The sequence below is a fragment of the Urocampus carinirostris genome, chromosome 11 (assembly GCF_059441175.1).
Source record: "Urocampus carinirostris isolate Australia breed hairy pipefish chromosome 11, RoL_Ucar_1.0, whole genome shotgun sequence".
In the NCBI taxonomy this organism is placed as follows: Eukaryota; Metazoa; Chordata; class Actinopteri; order Syngnathiformes; family Syngnathidae; genus Urocampus; species Urocampus carinirostris.
In genome coordinates, this window is record NC_142359.1 from 5,437,248 (window position 1) to 5,463,267 (window position 26,020).

A 26,020-nucleotide genomic window follows, 5' to 3' on the forward strand; every position below is an offset into this window, starting at 1 on the left:
ATTACTTTCAATGACTTTTGAATTACTCCAATACCAAATATGCTAATAAAAGACAAAAGTAAGTAAATATGAATCAAATGATGACTCACAACACGGGGTAAGCTTTCTCTCCTGGCTTTGATCTCTTTGATCTCCGGCAAAACTAACATAAAATGCGACCAGGGTTGGGTAGGGTTACTTTAACTGGATTACTTTCAATGACTTTTGGATTACTCCAATACCAATAATGCTAATAAAAGACAAAATAAACTAAATAGGAATAAAATGATGACTCACAACACGTGGTAAGCTTTTTCTCCTGGCTTTGATCTCTTTGATCTCTGGCAAAACTAACATAAAATGCGACCAGGGTTGGGTAGGGTTACTTTAACTGGATTACTTTCAATGACTTTTGGATTACTCCAATACCAAATATGCTAATAAAAGACAAAAGAAAGTAAATATGAATCAAATGATGACTCACAACACGTGGTAAGCTTTCTCTCCTGGCTTTGATCTCTTTGATCTCCAGCAAAACTAACATAAAATGCGACCAGGGTTGGGTAGGGTTACTTTAACGTGATTACTTTCAATGACTTTTGGATTACTCCAATACCAAATATGCTAATAAAAGACTAAAACTAAATATGAATAAAATGATGACTCACAACACGTGGTAAGCTTTTTCTCCTGGCTTTGATCTCTTTGATCTCTGGCAAAACTAACATAAAATGCGACCAGGGTTGGGTAGGGTTACTTTAACGTGATTACTTTCAATGACTTTTGGATTACTCCAATACCAAATATGCTAATAAAAGACTAAAACTAAATATGACTAAAATGATGACTCACAACACGTGGTAAGCTTTTTCTCCTGGCTTTGATCCCTTTGATCTCTGGCAAAACTAACATAAAATGCGACCAGGGTTGGGTAGGGTTACTTTAACTGGATTACTTTCAATGACTTTTGGATGACTCCAATACCAAATATGCTAATAAAAGACAAAAACTAAATATAAATAAAATGATGACTCACAACACGTGGTAAGCTTTCTCTCCTGGCTTTGATCTCTTTCATCTCCGGCAAAACTAACATAAAATGCGACCAGGGTTGGGTAGGGTTACTTTAACTGGATTACTTTCAATGACTTTTGGATTACTCCAATACCAAATATGCTAATAAAAGACAAAAACTAAATATGAATCAAATGATGACTCACAACACGTGGTAAGCTTTCTCTCCTGGCTTTGATCTCTTTGATCTCCGGCAAAACGAACATAAAATGCGACAGAAACAAAATGAAAATAAATCCAAACAGCTTGCCAACATCATTTTTGCCGTTCCATGTATTCCGTTACTGCACAAAATTGGGTCATTTGATTCATATTTAGTTTCTTTTGTCTTTTATTAGCATATTTGGTATTAGAGTAATCCAAAAGTCATTGAAAGTAATCCAGTTAAAGTAACCCTACCCAACCCTGGTAACTAACTACCTTCAATTGACAGGCTCAAGCATTTATTTAAAAAATAGAAAGTATTGTACTTGTTTGTTTGTTTTTTTTACAAAAAAACTACTGTCAGTTTTTTTTTCGTTTTTTTTCTTTTCATTTTTTCGATTTTAGGACCGTACATTTTTACTTGACATGATACTTTGTCGCAAACATGGAGATTAAGGAAAACTGCATTTTTTTTCAATAGGAAGGGGCTGGCAACTCAAAATATTGAAAAAGTAGATTGGATCCCCCCAAAAATGTAGAGAGCTGCAAAAATGTAAAACCTTATATAAGCCTCATTAGGAGGAAAACACGGAACATATCGATTTATATTCATTGGGAAACGTTAAGATTGTGTCCAGTTAAGGTGCATTGTGCAGTATTTGACCATTAGATGGCACTGTACTGTCTAACTCGAACCAAAGTTGGGAGACCCCTGATTGAAATGGGAAAAACATATTTTTGTCATGTATGGATTCAATGTTGCATTATTAAGGCCCCCTCCCCCTTATTTGTTCTCTTATATTTATGCACTGTGTCACGTGGAAGGAAATAAACGGATACAATCATAATTTTGTGTCATTCTACTGCTTTTTATTACAAAGAATAAGAATTGGAATTTATCATGACCATATTCTGCACGTGTCATTCTCGTTATGTCCTGTAGATGGCAGGACTGTCACACTTTTTGTATTAAATGGTAAATGGTCTGCATTTATATAGCGCTTTTCAAGTCACTGAAGACCTCCCAAAAGCGCTTTACAATGAGCTTCACACTTACCCATTCACACACACACACACACACCAATAGGGAGTCAGCCTCCAAATGTTTTGAGGATAATCAAGATGGGAAATGGTCTGCATTTCTATAGCGCTTTACAAGTCAATGAAGACCTCCCCAAAGTGATTTACAACGTGCTTCACACTTACCCATTCTCACACACACACACACACCAATAGAGTCAGCCTCCAAACGTTTTGAGGATAATCAAGATGGTAAATGGTCTGCATTTCTATAGCGCTTTATAAGTCACTGAAGACCTCCCAAAAGCGCTTTACAATGTGCTTCACACTTACCCATTCACACACACACTCACACACCAATAGGGAGTCAGCCATGCAACATATAACCCGGAGAAGCTGGGAAAACTAAACAACATTGGATACAAAACATCTCAGTGTCAGAAATACTGCCTTGAAATGGTTCAGTTCCTAACAGCGATTGATTTTTATGATACTGAATTTGTCTTCTTGGCGATAAAACCGCTTTTGTTAGAGAACACAAAGGTAGATTATTTCTTTGTTATTTTATGATTTAATAAAATTATTATTCTTAAGAATCGAGGGATATTTGTAAGTGGTTGTTGGTGAAAATGGAGGAGAGATCAGACACTATCAACCTGCTAATGACTCAATCTTATAGGCAGAAAAAGGAAAGAAAACCATCAAAATCACAATTAAATGAGACGCAGTCCCTGTCAAATGCTTCGATCGACTCAACAGGAAGAAGGGATGAAACAGGGCATTATCGCCATTGTTAGGAATAAAATTAAAATATATCGTTTACCAAATTGTTCGAATGAGTTATCTGACTCCATTAACCGAACACGACCTGCATTCTCCTAACAATGCGCGCTCCTTTCTTGATGGAAAAGATGGACAAGAGCATTTCCACACGGGGGCAGATTTAATTTCTTAAACAAATTAACTAAGTGAACTCAATCGAATATGGCCGAATTAGTGTCGCTCGAGTCTCTGTCAAGCCTCCTCTCTCTCGTTATTCTGCTTCCTCCTCTCGGCCCATGTTTTTCCGCAAGCTGGTGTGCCGGCTCCTCCCATGGGTGTGCCAGGGAAGCCCCCTCGCCACTTCTCCAAACAATAGAATAGAATAGAATATACCTTTGTTGTCATTGTTACAAAATGGGTTAACATATGGTGACTAAGTGAACTCCATCGAATATGGCCGAATTAGTGTCGCTCGAGTCTCTGTCAAGCCTCCTCCCTCGATCTTCTGCTTTCTTCTATCGGAGAAGAAGATTATTTTTATTATCATTATTATCATAAAAGCGGGCCTTGGCTCTTTTTAAGAAGATTCTTGGCTGAGTGGTTGGCATGAATCAATTCGACGCCTTTTCTCAACGGGTCAATGCACACAATATTTCACCATGATCTGCCATGCCGGCTCCTCCCATGGGCGTGCCAGGAAAGCCCCCACGTAGGCTCCACGGCTCCACCACCTCGCCTCGATGTCTGGAAAAACTCAAAACAACAGCAAACGTTTCTACGTCATCAGGGCCTTGTTCTCCAAACATCGCCTGGCGTCCCCCGTCAGAGTCCTGTTATCAAAATTCCCCAGCCAAAACATTCCGCATTTGGAACCTGAAGCCCAGTCAGTGAAAATCTTCATTGCACTCAATAAATGTAACCTGTATTCAATCGTATAAAATCCCTTATAGTCAAATGTATAAAATCCTTCACCATTTACTGTTAAAGAGTACCGTGTTATGGGGCGCACCCCCAAAAAATAGTTTTTGGTCCTATATCTTCCATACATAAGGCGCACCGGATTATAAGGCGCTACAATGGGAACGTCAACAAAACAGTCAGATAGTTCAGTCCAACTTATTACCCCCTTAACATTCCCAAAGCTTGCAAAGACGCAAATACGTGTCTCAGACATATACGGAAACAGTGTCTGTACGATGTCACTCAAATGCATCGTTCCAAATATCATTCGGAACGGTTAAAGTCTTAGGATTCAAGAAATGCCAACCATTCCTTAATTTCTATTTTCTTTTTCGCTCGCAACTTTAGTGTGCATATGACAATAAACACTTGGAATTGAGTTTAATTTTAAAAAGACCCATCACAGAAACATCAATATCACTCTGAAACAAGATACTGGGAAAATATATAGCCGGAGTAGCTCACCGAAGTCGTTGCGTTCAATAATAATGTGCAACCATGGTCCTCTTATATCCGTGAGTGTAGTAAATCCAGGGTTGTAAAATATTTACAGAATAGTAAAACATGTTTTATCTATGCCGTAGACAACCAAACTTGCTATTCACATTCATCTTTTTCGGCCAATTGCATGCTTTGTTTTGCCCCTTTAGCCTATGCGAGCCTGTAAATGCTAAAAAGGACCCGCCTCCTTTACCTCCGAATAACTTTAGCCAATAGTGATCGATTCAAATGATGATTGACACATTGGCTGGGAAATGAAACGCCGGCATATGTATCCCAGCATACACCGCGGACGACTTTGCCTTCGGGGGAAAATCGAGTCGGCGGCTGCTTGCTTTAGTTGCAAGACTTAATATTGATCCATATATAAGCCGCACTGTATTATAAGGCGCATGGTCAGTTTTTGAAAAAAAAAAAAAAGGCTTTTAGGTGCGCCTTATAGTGCGGAAAATACGGTATAATAGACTACCCCAGGGTTTTCTTCTTAGCATTATTGTGCCAAGGCCCGCTGAAAACGGGCCTCGGACCCAGTTTGGGGTTCTGACCCTCTGGTTGGGAACCGCTCCTTTAAATTTTTAGCAAATAGTTTCTCCTCTCAGTTTCACTTTCTCTTTTGTGCAAGGGGATTTATGAAATATTTAAGCGGGCGAATACACGTGGTATCCACCAGCAACATGACCCCATTCCAGAAGTTCTGCTCGTGAAATACATCGACCGCCTTAATCACAATTTACACGAGGAGCTTTTATTGGTGACTTCCTCTCGTGAAAATAAAACTTATGGCGGTCTTTGATATCGAAAGTCCACAAAACGGAGATGCGAAAGTTCTCACGACACAAAGGAAAGAAAAATGTACTTTAAAAAAAAAAAGAGACAGAGGCAGACGGAGAGCCAGAGAGAGACATAAGCAGATGTGGAGAGGCAGAGTGAAAGAAAGGCAGAAAGAGAGAGGCAGAGAAAAATAGAGAAAGGCAGAAGCAAGGAGGGAGAGAGAGCCAGAAAGAGAGAGAGTGAGAGGCAGATAAGGGGCAGAGAGAGAGAGAAAGGCAGTGAGAGACTAAGGCAGATGCTGAGAAAGAGAGAAAGAGAGAGAGGCAGCAAAAGAGAGACAGGGAGAAAGGGCACAGAGAGAGGAAGAGAAAGACAGGAAGAGCGAGAGAGTGAGGCAGAGAAAAAGAGAATGGCAGAAGCAAGGAGGGAGAGAGAGACAGAAAGAGAGAGAGTGAGAGGCAGATAAGGGGCAGAGAGAAAGAGAAAGGCAGTGAGAGACTAAGGCAGATGCTGAGAAAGAGAGAGAGAGAGAGAGGCAGCAAAAGAGAGACAGGGAGAAATACATAACGAGAGGAAGAGAAAGATAGAAAGAGCGAGAGAGTGAGGCAGAGAAAAAGAGAAAGGCAGAAGCAAGGAGGGAGAGAGAGCCAGAAAGAGAGAGAGTGAGAGGCAGATAAGGGGCAGAGAGAGAGAGAAAGGCAGTGAGAGACTAAGGCAGATGCTGAGAAAGAGAGAAAGAGAGAGAGAGAGAGAGAGAGAGAGAGAGAGGCAGCAAAAGAAAGACAGGGAGAAAGGCACAGAGAGAGGAAGAGAAAGATAGGAAGAGCGAGAGAGTGAGGCAGAGAAAAAGAGAAAGGCAGAAGCAAGGAGGGAGAGAGAGCCAGAAAGAGAGAGAGTGAGAGGCAGATAAGGGGCAGAGAGAGAGAGAAAGGCAGTGAGAGACTAAGGCAGATGCTGAGAGAGAAAGAGAGAGAGAGAGAGAGGCAGCAAAAGAGAGACAGGGAGAAAGGCACAGAGAGAGGAAGAGAAAGATAGGAAGAGCGAGAGAGTGAGGCAGAGAAAAAGAGAAAGGCAGAAGCAAGGAGGGAGAGAGAGCCAGAAAGAGAGAGAGTGAGAGGCAGATAAGGGGCAGAGAGAGAGAGAAAGGCAGTGAGAGACTAAGGCAGATGCTGAGAAAGAAAGAAAGAGAGAGAGAGAGAGAGAGAGAGAGAGAGAGGCAGCAAAAGAGAGACAGGGAGAAAGGCACAGAGAGAGGAAGAGAAAGATAGGAAGAGCGAGAGAGTGAGGCAGAGAAAAAGAGAAAGGCAGAAGCAAGGAGGGAGAGAGAGCCAGAGAGAGTGAGAGGCAGATAAGGGGCAGAGAGAGAGAGAAAGGCAGTGAGAGACTAAGGCAGATGCTGAGAAAGAGAGAAAGAGAGAGAGAGAGAGAGAGAGAGAGAGAGAGGGGCAGCAAAAGAGAGACAGGGAGAAAGGCACAGAGAGAGGAAGAGAAAGATAGGAAGAGCGAGAGAGTGAGGCAGAGAAAAAGAGAAAGGCAGAAGCAAGGAGGGAGAGAGAGCCAGAGAGAGTGAGAGGCAGATAAGGGGCAGAGAGAGAGAGAAAGGCAGTGAGAGACTATGGCAGATGCTGAGAAAGAGAGAAAGAGAGAGAGAGAGAGAGATAGAGAGAGAGAGAGAGGCAGCAAAAGAGAGACAGGGAGAAAGGCACAGAGAGAGGAAGAGAAAGATAGGAAGAGCGAGAGAGTGAGGCAGAGAAAAAGAGAAAGGCAGAAGCAAGGAGGGAGAGGCAGATAGACAGAAAGGGAGAGAGGCAGAGAGAGAGAGAGGGAGGTGGTGAGAGACTTAGGCAGATGCAGAGAGGCAGAAAAAGAGAGCAGAGAGAGGCAGCAAATAAGAGACAGGTAGAAAAGCACAGAAAGAGGAAGAGAAAGAGAGGAAGAGCGAGAGAAAGGCAGCGAAAGAGAGAGAGAGAGAGAGAAAGGCAGAAGCAAGGAGGGAGAGAGAGCCAGAAAGAGAGAGTGAGAGAGAGACAGAAAGGGAGAGAGCCAGAGAGAGAGAAAAGCAGTGGGAGACTTAGGCAGATGCCGAGAGAGAGAGAGAGAGAGAGAGAGAGAGAGAGAGAGAGAGAGAGAGAGAGAGAGAGAGAGAGAGAGAGAGAGAGAGGGAGAGCCTGAGAGTGAAAGAGAGCAAGAGAGAGATTTGGGCAGATACAGAGAGGCACAGAGAGAGAGGAAGAACAAGGGAAGGGCAGAAAAAGACTTAGAGAGAGGGAGATAGGCAGAGAGAGAGAAGGAGAGAGGCACACAAAGAGAGAAATGGACAGAGAGAGATGTAAAGGGAGAGAGAGAGAGAAAGAGAGAGAGTCTAACAGTGAAAGAGGCAGAGAGTGAGAGAAAGAGACTTGGGCAGATACAGAGAGGCACAGAGAGAGAGGAAGAACAAGGGAAGGGCAGAAAAAGACTTAGACAGAGAGAGATAGAGAGGCAGAAAGAGAGAAGGAGACAGGCACACAAAGAGAGAAATGGACAGAGAGAGACGTAAAGGGAGAGAGAAGGAGAGAGAGAGAGAGAGAAAGAAAGAAAATAGCTTTTATTATATAGACAGTAATCCCTCACTGTATCACGGTTTGCTTTCCGCTGTTTCCTAGATTTTTACCGTGCGTTCTGATTGGTTAAACCATCGGCTTGCCCCTTTTCTGCCTGTGCAATAATAAAGTTGCGCAATTACTAGCCTGACAAAAAGACATTACGTAGCACATCTTTTTCTAATTTTGAGTTTCTCTAAAAGTCAACAAAACGCTCTGGACCCACAACAGGCAGAGGAGGATGCTTTCTATCACCAACAAACTTGGACCTCTCCCCATGATAAAAAGGGGAAAGCAATTTGTCTCATCTCATCTCATCTCATTAGCTGCACCGCTTATCCTCAAGTAGGGTCGCGGGGGTGCTGGAGCCCATCCCAGCAATCATCGGGCAGTGGGCAGGGGACACCCTGAACTGGTTGCCAGCCAATCGCAGGGCACACAGGGACAGAGAACTCGCTCATTCACACCTAGGGACAATTTAGACCGGCCAATCCACCTGAAAATTCATGTCTTTGGAATGTGGGAGGAAACCGGAGCACAGGGAGAACATACAAACTCCGCACAGGAAGTCCGGTAGCTGGATTTGAACCCACACAGGAGGTTCCCAAGACCTTAGAACTGTGCCGCACACGCGCTAACCACTGCGCCGCCGTGCTGCCCGGAAAGCAATTTGTATTACTTTTTATTTTATTTTACTTTAAACCATTTTCATTACTCAAGAACAAACCCAATATACTCAGGCTGAAGTATTTATTATACAAATAAAAGTACTGTAGTTAATAGATTGTTTTTAAACAAGTACATTCGCTATCGTCAAATTTTAATTCTAAAAACATTTTTGTTGCACAACTTTATGAATGGACGTATGGAAAACTGCATTTCCCATCGAGTTCAGTCCGAAAGAAACCCCACATATTTTCCATATCACACATTTTTGAAAAAGAGCCACTAAGGGGCGCCGAAGACCCACTTGTGGCTCCTGAGCAAGTTTAGCAGGTGGAGAGGTCCAAGTTTGTTGGTGATAGAACATCTCTTCCTGTATAGCCAATCACAATGCAAGATAAAATTCCACAAAGTAGTGATAACAGAACTGCAAACTAGCAAGGTGTCATTGTTGTGGAATAACTGTAAGTCAGCAGCTTCCGAGCTGACAACAGACATCTGGCAGGATGTTATGAGATCATGTTGATATAAGAAATCACAGGTTGTTGACTAAGCGAGCCGATTCAGAGAAAAAATACTTTCGATTCCGAGAAAAACATCACATCTGCATCTGCTTTAGTCTCTCTCTGACTCCCCATCTGCCTCTGTCTCTTTTTTTAAAAGTACATTTTCGATTCCGAGAAAAAATACTTTCAATTCCGAGAAAAACATCACATGATCTTGTTGAACACAATATAAAAAGCCCAGGACGAATTTTGAACGTGGCTTGAACGAATGAGCGAATGCAATAAAGAGCGTTCCCTCCTTGCCATATTTCTGTCTCTGCGTATATATTGGGGCGACGCCCAACGACGTCTGTTGAAGATAAGACCAATTTGTTGAATCGTCTCATACGTGTTCAAAGAAATGCAGGAATCAAAATGACGTAAGAGGGAGTTCTTTTTATTGATACACAATTTCAACAAGAGACTCAGCGAATCAAAGATATGCGTGTGTCTTTATAGTTTTCAACATAGCACGTGTACCCGGTTTGGCCCCGTCCCTTTTCACGCCTGAAGGCGCACATGCCCAGGGTTCCGTCCTTATTTGGAAGTGTTTTTGAGTTTATGCCAGTTTATGTCACCTTGCCCTTTGCCGTTATCTGTTGTCCTCCCTTAAAGAGGATTGTTTATACTAATTCGTCCGCAGAGACCTTCCCGAGATATAAACAACATTTCTCCTAACTGTAAGCGAGTCTTTCTACATTTCTTTCTTAATGTATGCAAATCTATTCTACAAATGCAAGTTTATTTTCTACAACACGTCCTCTCCAAAATCCTTCGCAGCAAAATTGATTTTTAAATCCTAATTTGAGAGTACAGACGTTATTTGTGTGAAAAAAATATTTTTAAAGTACAGTACTTCTTAGTTGAACGAATGCTCGAGGCTATAAATAGGGCCTTTTTGGAACGTAAGCCCCGTGAAAAATGAGGAATTACCGGACCCCAATTCCCCCCCTTATGCGATCTTTATCCATTCCATCCCCGCAAAGATGTAATCACACCAGGTAATGAGTAATTAGGTTACTCAGAGACTGCCGTTTTACATCACGACCGAGAGTACATCAGGGAATAATGACACGAGTAATTAAAGGCGAGCCTCCCGGTTGATTGAGTTTTCCCTGCTGGTTACAAATCACAAAATTCGTCAAAAACTAAAAATAAATCATGAACACACTGTGTCACTGTTTTTTTTTAAAGGGACAATGTGTAATATTTGATTACTGGGTGGTAGCCGCTACAGGTCCCTCGAAACTGGAAAACTTCTTCCCCAGGGCCATCACAACCCTAAACGAACGCACAAAACTGTGTATCTCGCGACAATTTTGGGTTTATTTTTCTTTTTTTAATGATTTTTAATTCAGTTTTCCAATTTTAACAAGAATTTTATCGTCAATCCTATATTTTGCTGAGCCACGAATATATCTGCAATTGACTCTTGTGATTTTTGATCTTGTCTGTGAATTTTTAGGTCCTGAGTAAGTATATTTGGAGATCTGAACAATACGTGTGTAACATAATATGTAGCTTAGATTTCAGTTGCATGAATTACTTCCCATGATACCTCTGGGAAATGGTATTTTCATAATTTGCACCGTGTATAATTGATGCTTAATCCTTGCATTAATACACCCGCCTTTTGTGGTTTATCGGGTGCCCCCCAGTGGAGATATTTAAAACTGCAGCAGAATCTTCTCTTGTGGTCCTCTCAGCGTCGTCTCGCGGGCCTGTTTCGGCCCGCAGGCCGCATATTTAACACCTGTATTCTGGCTGCGTAACACACAGGTTCCGAACACCTTATCATGGCCAAATTCAAGCACTTTTAAGGACTTTTAGTTCAGTTTTCCAAGTCTAAGAAGAATTCTATCGTCAATCCTGTAGCTACGAATATATCTGCAATTGACTCTTGTGATTTTTAAGCTTGTCTGTGAATTTTTAGGACTTGAGTAAGTATATTTTGAGATCTGAACAATACGTGTGTAGATATGTTTCTGTCAACTCTCTCCCTGTGTATTAATCACATTAATATGTAGCTTGGATTTTAGTTGCATGAATTACTTCCCATGATACCTCTGGGAAATGGTATTTTCATAATTTGCACCGTCCATAATTGAAACGTCATCCCTGCTTTAATACAACCGCCCTTTGTGTTTGATTGGGTCGTTTATGTGCGGAATTAAAACGAGTTTGATGACAGAATTCAAAGATGCGCGTCTACGGATTTCGGGGGAGAGGAGAGCGATGCCGACGCGCATCTTTTAAGGCGAGCGGGGGCTGATGCGGGGGAGGGACAGGGTCGGGAGGAGACGCCGCGCCGCTACGTCGCCTCACTCGCTCGGTACCGCGACGATGGCCACCTCGCCCTTTCACTCCACCCGGATGAGACCTCCGCGGACGGCGAGTCCTCCGGGGCTCCGGGACTGAGGCGGCGGTGAGCGCCGGAGCGCCTTACGCCGGCCACTTCCCAGCCGCTCCATCGCTCCGGACATGACGCCATGGGCAAGTTGGACGACACCGAGAGGATGGTCCTCAACGTCGGCGGCACCAGGCACGAGACGTACAAGAGCACCCTGAAAACGCTCCCGGGGACCCGGCTGGCGTTTCTGGCTTCCGACCCGGACGGAGTCTCGCTCCCGGAGCGGCTGCAACAAGTCCCCGGCTTCATCGAGTATGACGCCGGGAGCAACGAGTACTTCTTCGATCGCCACCCGGGGGTCTTCGCCTACGTGCTGAATTACTACCGCACGGGGAAGCTCCACTGCCCGGCGGACGTTTGCGGACCGCTATTCGAGGAGGAGCTCTCGTTTTGGGGCATCGACGAGACGGACGTGGAGCCCTGTTGCTGGATGACGTACCGCCAGCACCGGGATGCCGAGGAGGCGCTAGATGTCTTTGAGCTGAATGTGGACGCCGGGGAGCCGGAGGAGGATGACGGGATCAAGAGGCTGGGGATCCAGGATTCCACGGTGGGTGACACCGGGCTGTGGAGGAAGTGGCAGCCGCTCGTCTGGAACCTCTTCGAGGACCCTTACTCGTCCAGGGCCGCCCGGGTAAGCGAGTGCCCGCTTGGGAAACTTCTTTAAAACTTCCGCCTTCATCTCTTTGTTTTCCTTATATCCTCACTGTAAAATGTGGAACTGGAGTGCCACGTCCAATTTCGTTGTCACCAGGGTTGGGTAGGGTTACTTTAACTGGATTACTTTCAATGACTTTTGGATTACTCCAATACCAAATATGCTAATAAAAGACAAAAGAAACTAAATATGAATCAAATGATGACTCACAACACGTGGTAAGCTTTCTCTCCTGGCTTTGATCTCTTTGATCTCCGGCAATACGAACATAAAATGCGACAGAAACAAAATGAAAATAAATCCAAACAGCTTGAGTCATTTTATTCCTATTTAATTTCTTTTGGTTTTTATTAGCATATTTTGGTATTGGAGTCATCCAAAAGTAATTGAAAGTAAACCCTGGTCGCATTTTATGTTTGTTTTGCCGGAGATCAAAGAGATCAAAGCCAGTAGAGAAAGCTTACCACGTGTTGTGAGTCATCATTTTAATCATATTTAGTTTCTTTTGTCTTTTTTTAGCATATTTGGTATTCGAGTAATCCAAAAGTCATTGAAAGTAATCAAGTTAAAGTAACCCTACCCTACCCTGATTACAACTATGGCGGGACAGCAAACCACGAAGAATATATGAACTGAAAAATCTGAAGTGATAACTGATTTGTATTACCAATAAACTGAATGAATATACAGATTTATACTATAGTAAATTTTGGGGACCCCTAGATCTCTGTTGGGACCCATAGATTTTTCAGCATTCGAGTCCCCGGGACCCATCACTTTTCACGGGTCAAATGAACACTGCTTTAAGTATCAGTAGTTTGTAAGTATGTTATCAAACTGTGTGTGTTCTCCCATAATGCAACAGACGAACTGGCCCCACTGTTTTCGGATGCGAACTCGGTCTTAACTGCATGCGGCTCAGTTAATATTTATCCAGAAATTAGAAGCAGAAGAAGAAGGCGACTCCAAACCTCCGCCGCCTGCTAGAGAGCGAGGTGTTGCTAAGATACGTCTCCAGTCGGATGAATCGGGAGCAGCTAGCAACTTCCTCTTTTGGTTGACAAATTCGTCGATTCGTGAGCACACAAAGAAGACTCATAATATAGATGTTATTTATTCAATTCAGAAAACACAGCCCAAAAGGTCACCAGCCGCCCCCTGCCCAGCCCAGGGAGCATCGCCAGTTCAGATCCCACGAGGATCGAGTAAACGGACAGAGGGATAGCTTCTTCCCCGGAGCTATCGACTCCCGAAACCACAGTTGTTCTAAGTGCAATACCCCAGTTTTGGAGTGCAATCTCCCGGTCCAGTGCAACATTTTCAAATTTTGTGTCAAGAACCGGAACAGGAGGAGAACCCAAATGCGTGACGTTTCTCACACAAGCTTTTATTTTACGGGAAATGGGGAGTCATGCACGTTAACCCAAACGCCAGTGATTCTGCGATTGTTGGGTGGAAGATGTTAGGCATACCGATACCGGACAGGACGGGACAGATAGGATGGGTATCAAAACAGGATATCGGAATTGTCAGAACCCAAATGCGTGACGTTTCTCACACTAGCTTTTATTTTACGGGAAATGGGGCAGTCATGCACGTTAACCCAATTGCCAGTGATTCGGCGATTGTTGGGCGGAAGATGTAAGGCATACCGGCATACCGATACCGGACAGGACAGGACAGATAGGATGGATATCAAAACAGGATAGCGGAATTGTCAGAACCCAAATGCGTGACGTTTCTCACACAAGATTCTATTTTACGTGAAATGGGGCAGTCATGCACGTTAACCCAAACGCCAGTGATTCGGCGATTGTTGGGCGGAAGATGTAAGGCATACCGGCATACTGATACAGGACAGGACGGGACAGATAGGATGGATATCAAAACAGGATATCGGAATTGTCAGAACCCAAATGCGTGACGTTTCTCACACAAGCTTTTATTTTACGGGAAATGGGGCAGTCATGCACGTTAGGCAGCAGTCTGGCGTGGAATGACAGGAAGCCAGAGGCTGACGAGATCGATACCAATTGCCTGAGCAGATATTGGACAGATGGGGGCATACCGGACAGGATGGGACAGACAGGATAGATATCAAAACTGGATATCGAAATTAAACAGGACAAACTAGACAGGAACAAAGCTGGAAACCAATATTAAACAACGGGACAGACAGGATTGATATCAAAACTGGATATCGAAATTAAACAGGACAAACTAGACAGGAAAAAAACTGGAGATCGATATTAAACAGGACAAAATAGACGGGAACAATACCGGACAGGAAACACAAGCAGGAAACCGGACAGAGTCTAAACCCACGTCTTACCGTGCAGAGGTTCGTTGACGGACTGACCAAGGGGGAGTGAGAGCACTGAGCTTAAATAGGGCAGGGCCAATTGGGCGCCTTGTCAACCGTGACATTTTGCAGTTTTTACTTTAGAGGCACTCGACTTCATTCTAAACGAGATCGATACCAACTGCACGAGCAGATATCGGACAGAGGGGGTCGATACGGGACAGGACGGGACGGACAGGATTGATATCAAAACTGGATATCGAAATTAAACAGGACAAACTAGACGGGAACAAAACTGGAAACCGATATTAAACAGGACAAAATAGACGGGAACAATACCGAACAGGAAACACAAGCAGGAAACCGGACCGAGTCTAAACCCACGTCTTGCGGTTGCAGAGGCTCGTTGACGGACTGACCAAGGGTGAGTGAGAGCACTGAGCTTAAATAGAAGGGAAGTCAATCTGTTTACTTTGTACTGTTGACCTATTTTCTCATGACTATATTGTGAAATGGAAGATTTTTCAGGTGTCATGTGACCGTTACAGTTTTAAGTGCAATACCCGGTTTTTATGTGTAATATTTTGGTTGTGTGTAGTTCTTATTTCCGATTGAAATACTTTATGTGTTCATACGGGTGCTTGAAATCCTTGGAAATTCTTGAATTGTGATGTTGTGTTTTCAAGGATTGCAAAGAGCTTAATATTGGGTAAAGTTTGTGTAAAGGCTTGAAGTTGTTGCCATGTTTCTCAAGCAGTCCACTTTAAAACCACTCGACGCTGCCTTCCGGTGGCTTCGCTTTGCCGCCGCGTTTCTTCTTCCCTCGTGCTTAACGGCAGCAGGCATCAGTTTGTATGGCATTGTCGCAGAAAGCCAGATGGGCCTAGATTTTTTAGGATATTTTCTCTCTGTGATGATCGGAAACCTCTGCGAGTGATATATATGCAAAAACACGGAATCGGGAAGGGGGTGAATACTTTTCCCACCGCACTGTAGTTGTGCTACTACGTCAGTAAAAAATGAAACCACTCATGGGTAACGTTTGTGTAAAGGCTTGAAGTTGTTACCATGTTTCTCAAGGAATTAGCTTTAAAACAACGCCGACGCTGCCCTCCGATGGCTTCGCTTTGCCGCCGCGTTTCTTCTTCCTTCATGATTAACGGCAGCTGGCATCAGTTTGTATGGTATTGTCGCAGAAAGCCAGATAGGCCTAGATTTTTTAGGTATTTTCTCTCTCTGATGATCGGAAACCTTTGCAAGTGATATATACCTGTATATGCAAAAAACACGGAATCGGGAAGGGGGTGAATACTTTTCCCACTGCACTGTAGTCATGCTACTACGTCAGTAAAAAATGAAACCACTCATGGGTAACGTTTGTGTAAAGGCTTGAAGTTGTTACCATGTTTTTTAAGGAGTTAGCTTTAAAACAACGCCGACCCTGCCCTCCGGTGGCTTCGCTTTGCCGCCGCGTTTCTTCTTCCCTCGGGATGAACGGCAGCTGGCATCAGTTTGTATGGCATTGTTGCAGAAAGCCTAGATTTTTGGGGGTATTTTTTTCTCTGTGATGATCGGAAATTTCCGCGAGTGATACATATGCAAAAAACACGGAATCGGGAAGGAGGTGAATACTTTTCCCACTGCACTGTAGTTGTGCTACTACGTCAGTGAAAAATGAAACCACTCGTGGGTAAAGTTCCTGTAAAGGCTTGAAATTGTTGCCGTGGTTCTGAAGCAGTCAGCTTTAAAACGACTCAGACGCTGCCCTCCGGTGGCTTCTTTTTGCCGCCGCTTTTCGTCTTCCCTCGTGATGAACGGCAGCAGGCATCAGTTTGTATGGCATTGTTGCAGAAAGCCTAGATTTTTGGGGGTATTTTCTCTCTCTGATGATCTGAAACCTTTGCGATTGATATATATGCAAAAAAGCACAGAATCGGAAAGGGGGTGAATACTTTTCCCACCGCACTGTAGTCATGCTACTACGTCAGTAAAAAATGAAACCACTCGTGGGTAACGTTCGTGTAAACGCTTGAAATTGTTTCCATGTTTCTCAAGCAGTCTGCTTTAAAACAACGCCGACGCTGCCCTCCGGTGGCTTCGCTTTGCCGCCACGTTTCTTCTTCCCTCGTGATTAACGGCAGCTGGCATCAGTTTGTATGGCATTGTTGCAGAAAGCCTATATTTTTGGGGTATTTTTTTCTCTCTGATGATCGGAAATCTCTGCGAGTGATGTATATGCAAAAAACACGGAATCGGGAAGGAGGTAAATACTTTTCCCACCACATTGTAGTTGTACTGCTGCATACTACTTATGCGAAACAAATAAGACCGCATGAGAACCGATTTGCCTTTTATCCGTTTCCTTTGAGTCTATTTTTAGCGTCGCCGACAGCAGTTATTCCGAAAACTGTCGTTCATGGTGACAAAGGCGGCGTCTGATTCCGTAACAACCCAAAAAAATTCAATTAAACTCATGAAAAGGGAAATACGATATACTTGGAATCAGTCACGCAAGAGCTTCACAATATACTTCACACTTGAGCCATTCGCAAACGCACTAGTGCCTTGCCCAAGGACATTAAACTGGGAGGAGCCGGAAATCCAACTTGTGACCTCTTTGGTCTGCTTCCTGAGCACTATTTTTGTTGTAATATTTCTGTAGTAGTATTTTTGTATTACTAGCGCTATTTTTGTTGTATTTCTGTAGTATTTTTGAAGAATTTTGATAGTAGTATTCTTGTAGTATTTCTGTAGTGTTTTTTTATTACCGTATTTTCCGCACTACAAGGCGCACCGTGTTATAAGGCGCACTTTCAATGAATTATATATTTTTAAACTTTTTCCATACATAAGGCGCACCGCATTATAAGGCGCTATAAGTGCATGCTGGTTTAAGATCAGGTAATTGTGCAATTTTGTAATTGTAATCCTGTGCAGTCCTTCGAGACATTTTTGTGATTAAGGGCGTCCTAAATAAATGTGACTTGACTTGACTTGGCTACAGTAGAGGATGTAGTTACGTTATGCAACCATTAGATGGTGCCGCGCTAAAGGGAATGTCAACAAAACAGTCAGATAGGTCAGTCAAACTTTTTTAATAGATAACAAACAAGCTTTCCACAACTCCATTCACTCCCAAAATGAATAAACAGCCGTTTTATTATTTTCTCTGAGGTAAAGCATTTTCGTGACCCATCTTTAACATCTTTGAACAACAGCAAGGCATAACATTTTACTTTTCCTCCACTTAGTCAACACGCCAAAAAAACGTCTGATACTGTTATGGTAAATTAAACGTTGAAATCGCAATATAGTGACACTCGTAATGTGCAAAAACAACAAGTGCAAAACAATAACAGTAAAGCAATAACATAATAACTGTAAAATGTAAAACGTTGTAGTGGGTTTTACATAATTCACCCATGGAACCATTGTTCAGTTAGCGAGTTCCTAGGGGGACTCTTAATTCTGCCGGCTCGAGCCCCTCTCGTGTTCGATTCATTAATGTTGAACTCTCTCGCTGCTGCTCTATTCCCGTGTTCTACTGCGTGACTGATCGCCTTGAGTTTAAACTCTGCCTTGTAAGCGTGTCTCTTAATAGGAGCCATTTCAGGGTCTTTATACAAACGCACCAATAAAAGAGAATCGTTGTTTAATATTTCCCAGTATGCACAGCGCACTTCTTCTTCTACGCGAAAAATGGAGTCGGTGACTGCTTACCGTAAGTTGCGAGACCTTGCGACTTAATATTGATCCCTATATAAGGCGCACTGGATTATAAGGCGCATAGTCAGCTTTTAAAAAAAACAAAACTGATTTTATGTGCGCCTTATAGTGCGGAAAATACGGTACTAGTGAAGTATTTTTGAAGAATATTGGAGTTTCCACAACGTCTCGGACCAAACTAGGTAAGTGGGTCCCCCTCCCTTACCGAAAACCGTGACTCATTCCAGCGAAAAATAGACGGAAGGAAAATATCCAGTCGTTTGAGCAAACATTCCCCCAAAGTATCGTGTTATTGTTTGGGTGAATTGAGGGCAGACTGACCAATCATTTCGACATGCCAAAGCCATAAATAGACACTTTCCACTTTCCCACGTGAAACTGGAGCGGGGCTCCGATGAAAAACTGTAGATCTTTTCCATAGATTTCAAAGTGCCGTAAGTACTGTCCACCTCGATAACACTAAATGTTGGGGACCCCTAGATCTCCATAGATTTTTGAACATGCGAGTTCAGTTCATTGTCATGGATAAATGTAAAGTAGGCTTAAACGTATTTGCTTTCTGTCAGAACCGGAACAGGAAGAGAACCCAATCGCGTGACGTTCTCACACAAGCCTTTATTTTATGGGAAATGGGGAGTCATGCACTGGTCAATTCCGGAAGCTCGTAATCTCAATTTGTTATCTGTGCCTACAGCTCATCCGGTCTTTCGGAATAGGGGGCACATAGACCAAACTTCTTCCCAATACAGAACTACTGAGATATCTAAACGCGGGGTGGAGCTAGGCTGACACGCTAGATCAGGGGTGTCAAACTCATTTTAACTCAGGGGCCACATGAGAGAACAAACATTCTGTCGGGGGCCGGACTAGTAGATTAAAGAGAAAGAAAAAGAGAGATAAAGAAATAAGAGAAAGAGGGAGGGAAAAAGAGAGAGGGCGGGACAGAGAAAGAAAAAAGAGAGAGAGGGAGAGAGTGTGAGAAAAAAAAGAGATAAAAAGAGAAGTTGTGAGAGAGGGGGAAAGAACAGGAGAGGAAGAAATCCAAAGGGAAGAAGAAAGACAGAAGGAGAGAAAGGAGAAAAGAAAGCGCAAAGGGTAGGAAGAGAGAAAGAGAAAAGGGATAAAAGGAAAAAAGGAAGTTAGAGCAAAATAAGTTAAAAAGACACAGGGAGAGAAAGACAAAGAGCAACAAAGGAAGAAAAAAAGAGAGACACAGAGAGTGAACGAGACAGAGAGAGAGTGGGAGGGGAAAAAGAGAGAGAGAGAGAGAGAGAGAGAAATACAAGTACAATGTCTTTGTGAGAGGCACCTGGCTTTGGCAACATCAAGTTGACATATTTCAACCTGCAGCTTGTTTTTCTCTTGCGCTTCTCTTAGCGTTGTCTCGCGGGCCGGATTCAATCCCTTAGCGGCCGGGTCCGCTCGGTGCTGTTTTGAGTTTTCCAGACATCGCGGCGAGGTGGTGGAGCTCACGTTGGGGCTTCATTGGCACGCCCATGGGAGGAGCCGGCACACCATCTTGCGCAAAGACCTGTTTGACACCTGTGTAGTAGAGTATGTCTTCGGCTCGGCTCACTAAAAAGGAACCGGCTCTTTCGGGTCGTAAACGGCTCTTCCGGTTGTTTTTGCTTCTTTGATCCCAACATGACCAAATATTAAGTAAAATTATGCACACATTGACTTAAAGGAAGGGGGGAATAGAACAAAAAAGAAAAAAACACCAAAATGAAAAAGGAGTGAAAAGCTGAGAAAAAAAAGAAGGAAAATTCTAGAAAAAAGCCAGATAAAAAGAAAAGAAAGAAATGTAGGGAAAAGGTAAATAGAGAACAAAAAGAAAAAAGTAACAGCTCGGAAAAAATAAACACAATGAGATTTTTTTAAAGGAAAAAAAGTAGAAAAAAAACCACGGAAAAAAGAAGAAAAAGTTTGTGTTGCATTCAAATCATTTCCAATGATATCAAGTGAATCTTGTCGCCAACATTGTACTTCCATTAAAAAATGTGATTAAGTACAGTTCTGTATCTTACAACCGACGAAATAAGCCCCCAAAAATGTTAATATTATGCGACAAAATATATCAGGAAAAAAAAGAAATGCATATCTTGTGAAATAATTGTAAAAAACGTACAACCTTTGCAATAGTACATGAGTCAATTCATTCAAAAGAGAAAAATCATTTTGCATTGCCGGAAACTCAGCAAAATGTCAAATTTTGGACATGTTTGATAATGACTCAGTTGCCACACTTGGGATTGCCGTTGCTCACAGTTGTTTCAAGCGTTGCTCACCGACTTTGTGTGAACGCTCAGACTCGTGGAAAATGACAGGGAACATTGCTCACAACATGGACTTTGTTTTCTCGTTATTCTCCTCCAGGATGGAAAAACATTCTCTTGACCTTTAAGACGGCATCTTGAAATGTATCTGCTTCTCTTGCTCTGCAGACCCTAAACAGAAAAAAACACAGTGTCCCTTTAGCCCGCCCTTTCCTGAGAAGTGTGAAAAAAGCTTTTTTTTTAACACTGAATGAATCGAGTCAAAGTGCAAGATGGTTGCCTCAAGGTACAAAGAGATTCGACTGGGTTCCGCCCACTTGTCGTTTTAAGCTGTCACACTCAATATGAGACATGATTAAGATACCGTATTTTCTGCACCATAAGGCGCACCTAAAAGTCTTAATTTTTTTCAAAAGCTGACCATGCGCCTTATAATACAGTGCGCCTTATATATGGATTAATATTAAGTCACAAAGTCTTCCAACTAACTTGCAGCCGTCGACTAGATTTCCCCCGAACGCCAAGTAGTCCGCGGTGTATGCTGGGATTTATATACTGGCGTTTCATTGGCTAACCAATGTGTCAATCATCATTTGAATTGATCGCTATTGGTTAAAGTTATTCGGAGCCTCGCATTGGCTCGAGGGCCGAAACAAACCCTGCAATTGGCCGAAAAAGATGTGTCAATCATCCGTTAAATCGATCGCTATTGGCTGAAGTTATTCGGAGCCTCGGATTGGCTAGAGGGCCGAAACAAACCCTGCAATTCGCCGAAAAAGATGACTGAATAGCAAGCTTGCTAAACTACGCCATAAAGAAACATGTTTCATTAGTCTGTATTTGTAAACATTTTATTCTCCTGGATTGACTACACTCACAGTTGTAAGAAGACCATGATAGCGTATCATTATTGAACGTGAGAACTTAGGTGAGCTATGCGGCTTTATATTTTCCCGGTATCTTGTTTTAGAACGATCTTGATGTTGCTGTGATGAGTTGAGTGGATTCAACTCAATTCCAAGTGTTTATTGTCATATGCACAGTAAAGTTGCGAGCGAAGAAGAAAATAGAAACTAAGGAATGGTTGGCATTTCTTGAATCCCAAGACTTTAACCTTCCGAATGATATTTGGAACGATGCATTTGAGTGACATCGTACGGACACCGCATCCGCACGTGTCTAGACACATATTTGCTTCTTTGCAAGCTTTGGGAATGTTAAGGGGGTAATCAGTTGGACTGAACCATCTGACTGTTTTGTCCACGTTCCCATTGTAGCGCCTTATAACCCGGTGCGCCTTATCTACGGAAGTTATAGGACAAAAAACTATTTTTGGGGGGTGCGCCCTATAACCCGGTGCGCCCTATAGTGCGGAAAATACGGTAATTAAAATATCTATCTATCCATCTATATACTATTAGGAATTAAATATGAAATGTTTTGTTTACCAAATCGTTCGAATTAGCTATCAAATGCTCTACATTTTCACCACCTTCAATATAATTAACCCCTTAACGTTCTGACGGCCCGCATTTTAATATTTAATTCCCAACAAACTTAAAAAACAAAAGGTTGAATAAAATTGTGAAAGAGTTGTAAATGTTTGCCGGGGGGCCGTCAGAACGTTAAGGGGTTAATCATATTGAAGGCGGTGAAATTTAGAGCATTTGAAATGGGTGGAATAATAATAATCATTACAATAAAAATACTTTCAGTCAGGGTTTATTTTTTCTCTTTATTTTTTCTCTCACCTAAGTTGGTGTGATGGTAAGAAAGTGTTTTCCGTTAAAATCCTCGCCTTAGGCCTCCATGCTGTGTTTACGCGTTATTTGTGTGCTCCTCTACTCTCTCGCCATGACTGTGCTGACTTCCTCCCGGGTAATTGGTCTTAACTCAAAGCGAAACGCCACATCAATCCTGCCCGTAATGCCCGGCGTTGATAAATATCCTCCGGGGGGCCTTAACCACCGTCCACGTGTCTTTGATGATCCAATGCTGGCTGGACGATATGGACGCTGACTCATATTCAGGTTGTGTTACGGTATTGGAAGAAAAAAACGGTGCTAAACTTTGAGTTTGGAGTTGATTTAATGATGTGGCAAACAGAAACAAGGCAAAATGTCATATTTTATTGATGTAGTGAATATGGGTGGTAAATCAATGATTGTGACACACAATTTATTAACCAATTGAATCAAAGAGCAGAGTTTATTCTTTTCAAAACTCGCCTTTTTGGAGTACCACATTCGTTTTTAGATCATGATTTCAGGAAAACGGATGCTTGGTGATTCTGCCTTAACAATCCACGGAGCACCCCCTTGTGGCTTTTTACCTTTTTGATTGTTTAATATACTTTAATCAAGACACACACACTCTTGGATTTATGGGCTTTTACTAATCTTCTACTGAAGAAGCTGGAATTGAACAAAAAATAGGAAAATGAAACAAAGGCAACTAGAACTTAAACTGGCACCATTTAGATAGACAACAACTTTTGTCATGATTACTACAGTGATAAGCGGTTGGCGCCAAATGAGCTGCCGCGGGTTCTGATTGGCTCCCTGCCACTATTTGAACCCAGTCCTGTCAGTCCCCCCGTTGTCAGTCCGTCTGCGAACCTTTGTGTTTGCAAGGCAAGCCTTTTTCGACCCTGACTCACGCCTGTCCCGTTCTTGCTCCCGTTTGTCTCCGGCTACGGCATGTTTTGATCCCGACCGCGTCTGCTCTCCTGTCCCAGCTTACGACCCATTTTTGATCCCGACTACGTCTACTCTCCCGTCCTGGCTCTCGACTCGTTTCTGAGCCCGACGACGCTTTTGCTCTCCCTGTCCTTAGAATCCAACATGGCGGCGCATGGATACATGCTTGCGGCTCGTCCAGCTAATCTTCTATTTATTGCCGTTCTCTTGTCTTTTTTGCTTTCACTTTTGGACACATGTGTGGCCAAAAACACTTACAGTAGGGACGAACTTATTCGGTTGGGTGGGCGTCTAAATTTCGACTTTTCGGGCACTTTTTATAACGCCTATGATATACCGAGCGAACTTCAAAGAGACCCGGCATCCTTGTGGACAGCTATTCCTCTTAATAAACGACGGCGGCGGCCCCGTAAAGAAAGAAAACAGAAACGTGGTTGCCGTGCAGGTAGATGTGTGAAGCGTGTGAAGTCCAAGCAGCAAGATGGACGCGAGGATGGACGCGAGGATGTAACTAATTCCACCATTCATTCCTCGCCGGACAACCGACGCTTTAAACTCAGCGCTCACGAACGGCCACAACGCCGGGAGCTTTTGAAGATCTCGACAAAGACTACAAAGAGTTCAGCTAAGTCAAATGATTCAGCAAAACTGAAATTTGGTCTGTTAAATATTAGATCGCTTGCTCCAAAAGCTTTACTTGTTGATAACATTATTCGTGATTATAAACTTAACTGTATGGGTCTTTGTGAAACGTGGTTACGCCCGGATGAGCACTTAGCGCTAAATTATGCCTCTCCCCCAGACTACGAGAGTAGTCATATAGCACGCACGCTGAAAAGAGGTGGTGGTGTTGCGCTAATCTCTGAAAAATCGCTCAAATTTAATACACGTACCTCTAATAATTACAAAACGTTTGAGGCTCTTGTGATGCGGTCCCCTCAATTGTCAATTGATGTAATAACTATCTATCGTGCACCTGGGCCATACACAACTTTCTTAGACAAATTTGCTGAACTTTTGTCTGAACTAGTAACCTATGCAGACAAAATTATAATTATGGGAGACTTTAACATTCATATGAACTCCCCACACAGTTCACTTACTATTGCGTTTAGTTCTCTAATTGATGCATTTGGTTTTACTCAACTGGTTGACTCGCCAACCCATAAAAATGGGAACACGCTAGACTTGATTCTGACTCGAGGAGTTTTAACCTCAAACATTATGGTGCTACCGTGTACTACTGTTATCTCTGATCATTATTTAGTGACATTTGAGGTGCTAACTAAATGTAGAGTTAATAAAGATGAGGGATTTAGCGGACGCAATATAAGCACTGGCACAGTTTCTGAGCTCTTTGAACTCCTTCCTGGAGCAGTTGCGTCCTTTCCTAAATACAATGGCTCGATTGACTCACTCATGAATGAGTTCAATACCACCCTGACTAGTGTGCTGGATTCAATAGCGCCCATAAAACTAAAATCACGTCCTAAAAGACGCACACCTTGGTTTACTGATGAAACTAGAACCCTTAAAAAAGAATGCAGGAAATGGGAGAGAAAATGGCGCGCTACCAAGCTTGAGGTTTTCCATCAAACCTGGTGTGACAGCTTGTTAAAGTATAAAGCGGCCCTTGCCTCTGCAAAATCGGCCTACCTTTCGAAGGTGATTGCGTCTCAAAAGAACAACCCCAAAGCCCTTTTTGACACTGTAGCATCGCTTACAAGGCAACAGCCTATCGCAGACAGTTCGACACACTCTGCTCAGGAGTTAATGGTCTTCTTCACTAAGAAGATTCAATGCATACAGGAAGAAATTGCAAAAGATATTGTTAGTACCACACGTATTAAAGGACTGAAATTTACAGATGCACGACAGGGTGGCTGCCCTGGGAAAATGGCCGGTTTTAGTGAACTGTCACTTGATGATCTCAAACAAGTGGTGAATGCGGCCAAACCGACAACTTGCCAGTTCGACCCGCTCCCAGGTTCACTTATTAAAAGTCTTTTTAGCGTCCTTGGGCCTTCAGTTCTAAATATTATAAATACATCACTCTCCTCAGGTGTAGTTCCAGCAGCTTTTAAGTCCGCCGTTATTAAACCCACACTGAAACGACCCAACCTTGATCCAGAAATATTAAGTAATTACAGACCTGTGTCAAACCTACCTTTCCTCTCTAAAGTACTCGAAAGAGTAGTGGCACAGCAGCTGAATGCTTTCATATCCGAGAATAACCTTTTTGAATCCATGCAATCTGGATTCAGGGCTAACCACTCTACTGAGACAGCTCTGATCAAGGTAACAAATGATCTCCTAATGTCAATGGATTCTGGCGCTTCATCACTTTTGCTGCTGCTGGATCTTAGTGCTGCTTTTGACACAGTGCGCCACAATATCCTACTAGAACGGTTGGAAAAATGGATTGGTCTCTCAGGAGCCGTCCTCTCGTGGTTCAAATCTTACCTCTCAGATAGGACGCACTGTGTTAAATATGGTGAAACGACATCTGAGCCCTTTAATGTTACCTGCGGTGTTCCGCAGGGTTCAGTGCTCGGCCCCCTACTTTTCAACATTTACATGCTTCCATTAGGTGATATTATTCGCAAGTACAATATCAGCTTCCATTGCTATGCAGACGACACTCAACTATATCTTCCGTTGGAGGAATCTTCCACACTAAACTGTGGAAATTTGGAGGCCTGTCTCACTGAGATAAAAGAGTGGATGTCACTCAATTTCTTGCGTCTTAACTCTGAAAAGACTGAAATGTTAGTCATTGGTCCTTCTAAATGCCGGGACTTATTCTCAAAAACTGCTGTGAACATTGACAAATGTCACATCACACAGAGTGACTCAGTTAAAAATTTAGGTGTCATATTTGACCCTGATCTATCCTTTGAGATGCATGTAAAGCAAATTACTAGAACTGCCTTCTTCCATCTTCGCAA

The 26,020-nt window shown here is 42.9% G+C and overlaps 1 protein-coding gene across 3 annotated transcripts in view; it reads left to right on the forward strand.

Moving 5' to 3' along the window:
• The first annotated feature begins 11,295 nt into the window (after window positions 1–11,295).
• The window catches only part of kcnc2 (potassium voltage-gated channel, Shaw-related subfamily, member 2), a 70,427-nt gene continuing 55,702 nt past the window's right edge, over window positions 11,296–26,020 (forward strand). For all 3 annotated transcript variants that reach the window (XM_088348210.1, XM_088348209.1, XM_088348208.1), the window contains exon 1: window positions 11,296–12,045. In XM_088348210.1, the coding sequence (XP_088204336.1) occupies window positions 11,491–12,045 (555 nt within the window). In that variant the 5' untranslated portion in view covers window positions 11,296–11,490. The remainder of the gene's footprint in view (window positions 12,046–26,020) is intronic.